The sequence below is a fragment of the Nicotiana tabacum genome, chromosome 7 (genome assembly GCF_000715075.1).
Source record: "Nicotiana tabacum cultivar K326 chromosome 7, ASM71507v2, whole genome shotgun sequence".
Lineage (NCBI taxonomy): Eukaryota > Viridiplantae > Streptophyta > Magnoliopsida > Solanales > Solanaceae > Nicotiana > Nicotiana tabacum.
In genome coordinates, this window is record NC_134086.1 from 7,045,872 (window position 1) to 7,055,292 (window position 9,421).

Consider the following 9,421-nt stretch of genomic DNA (forward strand, 5'->3'; position numbering starts at 1 on the left):
GTAGTGAAGAGCTTGATGAACCTGTCCAATCTCCACAAGGCATCAGCAGACATAGTTGGCCCCTCTTCGGTCTGCGCCACAATACCAGGCTGAACTACCCCAACTAGCTGAGCTGCTGGAGTCTGAAATTGGGGAGCCATCTACTCCGGAGTGCGAGTAGTAGGAGTTTAGGCTCCTCCTCCAGCCTGAGAGACGGTTGGTGCTACAGAAAGAAAGTCTTCCTGGGTAACACTCTCCATAAGGCCCACTAGACGAACTAGAGCATCCTAAAGTACCGGGGTAGCGATGAACCCCTCTAGGACCTGAGCTGGTCCTGCTGGAACTGTCTAGGCTGGAACCTCATCGTCAAACTCAACCCGAGGCTCCGCCGTTGGTGCTGCTGCTCGAGCTTTGGGCTGAGCCCTACCTCTGCCTCGGGCCCTAGCACGGCCTCGACCTCTACCCCTCGCAGGAGTTGCTACTGGGGGCTTGGGCTGCTGGTCAACTGATGAAGCAGTATGTGTTCTCACCATCTGCAAAAGAACAGAGTAAGAGTTTAATTAGCATTGAGAAATCAAGTCGCACGACAGGAAAGAATAGATGTGAAGTTTTTCCCAACTCTATAGCCGCTGGGGATAAATATAAATGTCTCCGTACTGATCCCTCAGACTCTACTAAGCTTGTTCGTGAATCGTAAAACCTAAGCAACCTAGAGCTCTGATACCAACTTGTCACGACCCGGATTTTCCACCCTCGGAAGTCGTGATGGTGCCTACTCATGGAAGCTAGGCAAGCCGAGTGTTATAAATTCATTAACCTTTTTACTTAGCCTTTTTAACAGTTCAATATAATGGGTGATCAACAACGGAATAATTATCATAAACAGAAATGTGGATGACGAAAACTAATAGTTTAACCATATACTAGTGCGGAATCCAACATACAACTCTACCCATAATTTGGTGTCACAATGTCACGGACTATCTACGAATACTACAAATAGTGGTCTAAAAGATGATAAAAAGATGTCTCTAAAATACATAAAAGAAACAGAATGGAAAGATAGAAGGAGACGCAAAGGCCTGCGGACACCTGCAAGACTATCTCGGATCTCCGCCACTGGACTGAAGGCAGCAACCTCACTATGGCCCAAAAGCTGTAGCACCGGGATCCGCACATAGTGTAGAGTGTAGTATCAGCACAACCAACCCCATGTGTTGATAAATGCCTAGCCTAACCTCGGCGAAGTAGTGACGAGGCTAGGATAAGACTATCAAATAAATCTGTGCAATTATATCATATACAGCAAGTAATAATAACAGAAACTGGCAGCTAAATATGGGAAGGGAAACATGTTGCGGGGAATATCAAGTACTACCAAAATTTTAGTAAAAGAGCATAAGAAACACCAAAATTCAACTGTATGTGAGAATAAGGAAAACGATATCAAGTGCACGGCATCACCCTTCGTGCTTTTACCCTTGTCTTCACCATAAAAATCAATAGAATCGGTACGGCATCACCCTTCGTACTTTTACCTCACATAATCATGGCACGGAATTATCCTTCGTGCATCATCACTCATATCATGGCGCGACATTGTACATTGTGCGGCACGGCATCACCTTTCGTGCTTTTACCTCACAATATCAGCACGACATCATCCTTCATGCATTAACACTCTCAAAATCATGCACGACATCACCCTTCGTGCTTTACACTCCTCTTCACCCAAGCAACAATCACAAAGCAATTTGGGCAAGGGAATCAATAATTTCACAATAGAATCCCGGCAAGGGAACATTAGTATAACAACAATATCCCGGCAAAGGGAACAATATCATGAGTAATAACATCCTGGCAAGGGAGACAATATCATAAACCTCTTCTCTTTCTACAATTTCTTTGCAACTCAGTTCTCAACTTGAGCCAACGCTCTACAATATTCAATTACCAATAATGCTTCCATAAGCCTTGTTCAACAATAGAAATCGTCATATAAAACATGAACAATACGAAACAGAGTCACATCAATCATAGTATAAGACTCACGGGCATGCTTGACACCGACGTATATATACTCGTCACCGCACCTATACGTCGTACTCAAAAATTAACACATAGCAAATAAGACATAACTCCTAATCCCTCATGCCAAGGTTAGACCAAACACTTACCTCAAAGCCACAAACACAATTCAAGCCTCAACTACCGCCTTACCTCTTGTTTTCACCACCAATTCGCTTGTATCTGGCCACAATTTACTTAACAATATCAATAAATGCTAAATGAATCAATTCTAATGCATGAAAATAGGTTTTCCAATGATTTTCCCAAAAAGTCAAAAATTGACCCGGACCCACATGATCAAAACCCGAGGTTCGAACCAAAACCCGATTACCTATTACCCAACGAACTCAAATATATAATTTGTTTTGAAATCGGACCTCAAATCGAGGTCAAAATCGCCAAAATTTGAAAATCCTAAGTTCTACCCAAAATTCCCGATTTCCACCATGAAAACCCTAGATTCTAGGATGAAATCTTGTAAAAAGAAGTTAAGGAGTGAAAGAAATGAGTTAAAAATTACTTACTTATGTTTTGGGGAAGAAAGAGTGTTTGAGAAATCGCCTCTTATGTATTAGGGTTTTGAAAAATGAAAAATAGATGAAAAGTCCCGTTTATATATACTCCTCTCCGAGCCTCACCTCGGACCGCATAAAAAGGACAGCGGCCACGGAGCTCCACCGCAGACCGTAAATATCGAGCGTTGCCGCGAAGATATGGCCTAGCTCACCGCGGACCGCATAAATCCCACCGCGGTCGTGAAGGCTCCACCGCGGTTGCGAAGACCCCACTACGGACCGCTGAGCCTGGTTTCAGAGACCTGCAACTTTCTCTGAACCTGCAACTGTTATGTTCTAAGTCTAAATTCAATATGTGGCCTATCCAAAACTCTCCTGAGCCCTCGAGGCTCCAAACTAATCGTGCTCGCAAGTCTAGAAACATCATACGGACTTACTCGTGCGATCAAATAACCAAAATAACATCAACAACTACGGATTCAACCTCAAATTCATAAAATCACTCAAGAACATCAAAATTACTATTTTTCTTAAATAAGGGTCCGATTCATACTAAACGAACTCCGATTCTTGCCAAACTTTGCATATTCAACTTAATTATTATATAAGACATGTACCGGCCTCCGGAACCAAAATACGAACCCAATACCATCAATTTCAAACCTCTTTTCATTTCCAAAACTCTTATAATTTCAGTTCAACAATTTCTTTCAAAAATTTATTTTTCGAGTTTGGGACTTTAGAATTTGATTCCGGGCATATGTCCAAGTCCCATATTTTATTACAGACCCTACGAGACTGTCGGATCACAGGTCCGGGTTCGTTTACCAAGAATGTTGACCAAAATCAACTTTAATCAATTTAAAAAGCCAATTTCCATATTTTTCTTAGATTTCACATAAAAGCTTTCCGGAAGCGCGCTCGGACTGCCACACAAATCGAAGTGAGATAAAAAGAGGTTTTAAGGCCTCGAGACACAGAATTTACTTTCAAAATGAGTGGCGACCTTTTGGGCCATCACACCAATAAAAGATGAAATCTACAATATATTAGGGGAAAAAGACGTAATTGATCCACTTCATTTGCAGAACAAAAGTTTTAGGACCGAAATAATTAGTTGCCATGTGGAAACTGGTAAAGCAAACCTTGAACGACGATAAATCACACAACAAAAGAAAAATATACCAAAAACGACACAAACATTTAACGTGGTTCGGTCAACTTACCTACGTACACGGCGGAGATGAGCAATCCACTATATAAAAGAGAAAATACAAAATATCGAGAAAACAATCTCACGAAGAGGCAAACACAATCCTCCAAAATGTGAACCTAAATTCGATGAAAAGAAAAAAGTTAATCCTCTTAACAACAATTTAAGAGGAAAAAATTGTAGTTGGCATACGCGGGTGAGATCTCCCGGAATATCATTCCGCAGTCCCAAAGTAAATACACAACTCATTCAATATAAACAACAGTTTCAACAAAGATAATCCACAGTTCCAATTAAGTTCGTATCAAAGAAAAACAGGAAATTCTTACTCTAAACATGCTATACAGAGTCCAGGTAGGAAGTTAAAGCCGTTAAGAGAGTTAAGGCACGTAAGCATACTTTTCTAGCGAAACAGGATGGCTACATATCCTAGTATTGCTCAATTTTTGACATATTTACTTAATAAAAATGGGATTAATTTTAATTTCGGAATAACTTATCACATGTTTGCTAACAAAACAAAGTATTAGTGTGGTATTAAACTTTTATCCCAGCACTATTTGTGCTTACACCCCATACCAAACGACCCCTAATAGTATTCTAAGGCCATCCTCATACGTAATTTGAATAGACCACTATTAGTTAATTAATTAATTAAGCAATAATTGTTGTTTACCTAAAGGCCGTTCCCGTAATTCCACCACCCCGATAAAGTTCATGTCCTTTTCTGCTCAGTACCACTATTAATTAATTAAGCAACAATTGCTGTTTACCTACCATTAGTTAATTAATAACACAATAATTGAGAGCTCATATCAGTTTGTTTGTGTCATTAAAAACTCGAATTTATGGTTTGATCTCTCAGCTATATACTCCAGGTTCAGAGTAAGCGTTCAATTTGCTTTTAGCACACCTATTAAAAAAATACTAAATTCTATAAAAAATACATATTATGACTAAACTACCCATAATTAAATATTTAACGAAAGGAGTAAGAAATTTTTTTAGGAATATGTACATAGAAATTATTTTGTAAAAACAATTTGAATATTATATAACTGCACACTTACATATGAGTATCTCTTTGTACGTACTGCACAGTACCTTGTGGCAGTTCCCTTCGTGATCGTTGAGGTGAGTTTGGTTGAACTATAATTTATTTTCATACTTCCTAAGGTTCTTAGAAATTTTTTAAGAAAATGGATCTAATATATATCTTGTTAGAGTATATGAATTTGAAGGAATGGGTAGAGGCGGAGCCGAGATTTAAAAATTTAGGTGTCATGTTAGTAATTGAAAATATTTTTACATATTTAGTTGATTTATTAATATAAATATTGGGTAGGAAATTGAATTCTTATTATTATATGTTTTGCTCCTTTTTTGGGTTAGATCGGAAATTGAAGATACAAAACAAGCGAAAGAAGGCAAAAGCAAGCTGATTGATTGATAGACTTGAGCCGACTTCTTTCGCAAATCTCTTAGTTGGTTTCGCTTGTTATCTGTAAGTTCTTCAATTGTTATAACATTTTTTAATTACTATATGAATCCATTATGCTTTATTCTTACCCTTATAACAATTACTGTAAAATGTCTTAGTTGTGAAAATTATTTTTCTCCTTGAATTTGGTACGATGTCCACATATATATATATATATATATATATATACATTTTTTTTGTGGTTGGGGGGGGGGGGTTCGGGGGAGTGGGGGAGGACGTAGGGCCTAGGGGGCATTGTGTAAATAATTTTTTTGAGGCTTTTAAAATATGTGTCATTAAAAATTCCACCACTAAACATACAAGTAGAGCTCGCCATTGGAGGAAGAGGAGTGATGCTCAAACTGTCAAACTAATATTTGATGTTAAATCAAAAGGTTTCAAATCGGATGCAAAGAGTAATTTTTGAACAAACCAATAATCGACACAATGCTAATTGTAAGAAAACCTTTTCATAAATTAGTCTCAACATAGTAGTATTCAAAGACATGAAAAAAAATTACTCTCGTCGTTCCAATTGTTGTAAACCAATTTGATTGAGTACAAAGTTTAGACTTTTGAAATCCATGGTCTTAAATATGTCATAACATTTTTGTGGCTATAAGTCTTTTGAAACTTGTAGTTTTAACTTTCAAACCTGAACATTTGAGTGGCAAAATGGGAAGTCGAAGTTAAATTGTTTCCAAATTTAGAAAAAAAACGGATTAAAACGAAAACAAGTTCAAAAAACTGGAACGGAGGATGTACCACTTAGTGAAAATTAATATGACAAGAGTTTGTTGAACTTGCAGGAGTTTTCTACTTTATCTACGGAAGATGTCTGCCAAGAGTTTGGAGATTAGGCCCTGCTTGGTGGCTGAGCCATCTAAACATATGCAAAATCGACAGAGTGACCCTATGAATGATGAGGAGATAGTTGGTTTTGAGAATGACGCTGAAAGAATAATTAAGCGTCTGAATGAAGGAAAAAAAGAGCTAGACGTCATCCCAATTGTTGGGATGGCTGGACAAGGTAAAACAACTTTTGCTAGAAAGTTGTATAACAATGATATCATTGTTTACCATTTTGATGTTCGAGCATGGTGCATCATTTCCCAAACATATAATCGACAAGAGTTATTACTAGAGATTTTCAATCAAGTTACCGGTTCTAAGGGCAAGGTACATGAAGTTGGCGAACTTGCTGACATGTTGAGGAAAAGATTAATTGGCAGGAGATATCTGATTGTCTTGGATGATATGTGGGATATTAAAGCGTGGGAAGATTTAAGATTATCTTTCCCAAATGGTGAAACAGGAAGTAGAATAATAGTAACAACACGACTTGAGGAAGTAGGTAAACAGGTCAAGCACGATACCGATCCTTATTTTCTCCGATTCCTCACACGCGATGAGAGTCTAAAGTTGTTGCAGAAAAAAGTGTTTCAAAAGGAAGCTTGCCCACCTGAACTACAAGATGTCAGCCTAGCAGTTGCAAAAAGATGCAAAGGACTGCCTCTAGTGATTATCTTGGTAGCTGGAATAATCAAAAGGAAGAAAATGGAAGAATCTTGGTGGCATGAGGTTAAAAATGCTCTCCTTTCGTATCTAGGTGAGGCTGAAGGATATAGTCTCTCGACTATGCAGTTAAGTTATGATAACTTACCTGATTCTTTAAAACCTTGCCTCCTTTATATGGGGATGTTTCCTGAGGACGCGAGAATTCCAGTTTCTAAATTGATAAGTTTATGGATAGCGGAAGGCTTCATGCAGAACATTGATTCGGAGAGATTAATGGAAGAGGCAGCTGAAGGTTACTTGATGGATCTCATTAGCAGTAATGTGGTGATGGTTGAGAGGAGAAGATATAACGGTAAAGTCAAATACTGCCAGGTTCATGATGTCATACTTCACTTTTGCTTGGAGAAAAGCAGAGAAGAAAATTTTTTGTTGGCAGTGAAGGGGAATTATAGCGACTTTCAACCTTCTCATTTGGAGGAAACTCGACTGAGCATCAATGTCACTGATGAACTTTCTGCGTTTGCATTGCTCACAGCGGAGCCTTTTCATCAACATTTAAGGTCACTGATAACAAATGATGGAGGAGAATATTTACGATTGAATCCCTTCCCTCAGATTAGTAAATTGGGATTTCTTAAGGTGTTGGATTTGAGTTCTCAAGAAGTGGTTCCTTTATCGTCAGCTACATTGCATCCACTAATTTATCTGAAGTACCTCGCAGTTAGGACAGATCAATTTGATTTCCATCCGGAATCACATCTACGCCATCTTGAAACTTTAATTGTTCTTTCTTACAAGAGCGTAGTGTTACCCCCGATTTTTTGGAAAATGGAAAAACTAAGACATGTTGAGATTAATGGAGTTGTTGTTTATTTGGAAAACAGTAAGCAGGGGATCTTTGAAGAATCCCCTAAATTGGAGAATTTGAGGATATTAAGACATGTTCGTTATCCAATTAGTGATGGTGAATGCCTGGATGTCTTATTACGGAGGTGTCCTAACCTTCAAAATCTTAGGCTCACTATCTCTAGCTATGAACTTCCCAAAGAGATTTGTACTTTCAGTCCCAAACTAGATAGTTTTACTCGGCTGCAATTACTTGACCTTTTCTTTGAGGGTAGGAAATTTAGTATAACTGAGTTACACTTTCCTTCAAATCTAAAGAAGTTGAAACTTGAAGGGCCTCATATAGTAAGCGCAGTTCCCTTGATTGCAGGACTACCAAATCTAGAGTATCTCAAATTAAAGGATTGGGGAACTAAGTCGGAAGAGTGGTGCCTCAAAGATATCGAGTTCAATAAACTTAAGTTGTTGAAGCTGGTGTCGTTAGGTATCTCAAGGTTGGATGACCCAGAGGAATCTTTTCCTAAGCTTGAAACGCTTGTTATAAGAATGTGTCACAAGCTTGAGGAGATTCCCCCTAGCTTTGCAGATATTGAAACATTGAAACAGATTAAGTTGATTGGGCGCAGGCCACAAACTCTGGAGCCTTCAGCTGTGAAACTTAAGGAAGACATCGAAGAGATTGAAGGATGCAGCCGTCTTTGTTAGGACCCGGTGGCACTAAACATTACTGCACAGCGGAATAAAATAAATGATCAACGAAACCAAAAATAAATGACACAATATTTAACGTGGTTCACCTAAAACGTTTAGGCTACGTCCACAAATCCGACACCAACTTCCACTAAAACATTTAGCAGGCATACAAAGAGAGACTTCCCCAATAATTTGGAGGTACAACAATTCCTGAGCTCTACCCAAAATAGTGGCGCACACAAAAGTGTTTCCCGAAAAATACCCGACTAGTATTTCTACTCACTATTTTGTCACTCCCCTATTAGGAAACATTCCTAAAGGAAATACATCTCTCTCCCTCTCAAACTCTTTCTTCTTAAGTTTTGATATATTTTTTTTGGTGTGTTATACAATGAAATGGAAGGGGGTATTTATAGTTTTGAGATAGGGACCAAAAGTGCAAATCTCACCTACCAAGAAGGATCAATTTGCAATATTCTCATCTCACCTACCACTCATTGCATCATTGCTTATCTCACTAAGGAGAGTTGCATCATTGCTTACCTCTCCCATACATCACCATAATTGTTGGAAAAACTAACAATTCTCCCCCTTCCAACTATATGGTGGATCCACTATCCCTGCAGCTTCTCTACAGAACTCAAACTTCCCTTTCGGTAAAGTCTTGGTCAACATGTCTGATCCATTTTCGTCTGTATGGATCTTTTCAAGCCGCAACATCCTCTTCTCCAACACATCCCTGATCCAATTATATCTCACATCAATATGTTTGGATCTGGAATGGAATGAGGCATTCTTCGCAAGGTGGATAGCACTTTGACTATCACAAAATAACTGATAACCGTCTTGCGAAAATCCAAGTTCAGTTAAGAACTTCTTCATCCATATCAATTCTTTGCAAGCCTCCGTTGCTGCGATGAATTCAGCTTCAGTAGTTGATAATGCAACACATTTTTGCAACTTTGATTGCCATGACACAGCTCCCCCTGAAAAGTTAATCAAGTATCCTGAAGTTGATTTTCTAGAATCAACATCTCCGGCCATATCTGCATCAGTATAGCCAACCAACACAGGGTTGTCTTCTCCAAAACATAAGCATAGTTTGGA

The 9,421-nt window shown here is 38.7% G+C and overlaps 1 protein-coding gene across 1 annotated transcript; it reads left to right on the forward strand.

Annotated features, from left to right (window-relative positions):
- The first annotated feature begins 4,868 nt into the window (after window positions 1-4,868).
- On the forward strand, window positions 4,869-8,627 carry LOC107788335 (putative late blight resistance protein homolog R1B-17). Its single transcript, XM_016610015.2, has 3 exons — window positions 4,869-4,911; window positions 5,170-5,281; window positions 6,067-8,627. Exon 3 carries the CDS (start codon window positions 6,092-6,094, stop codon window positions 8,324-8,326), a length of 2,235 nt encoding a protein of 744 aa, XP_016465501.2. The 5' UTR covers window positions 4,869-4,911; window positions 5,170-5,281; window positions 6,067-6,091; the 3' UTR covers window positions 8,327-8,627.
- Window positions 8,628-9,421: the final 794 nt, after the last annotated feature.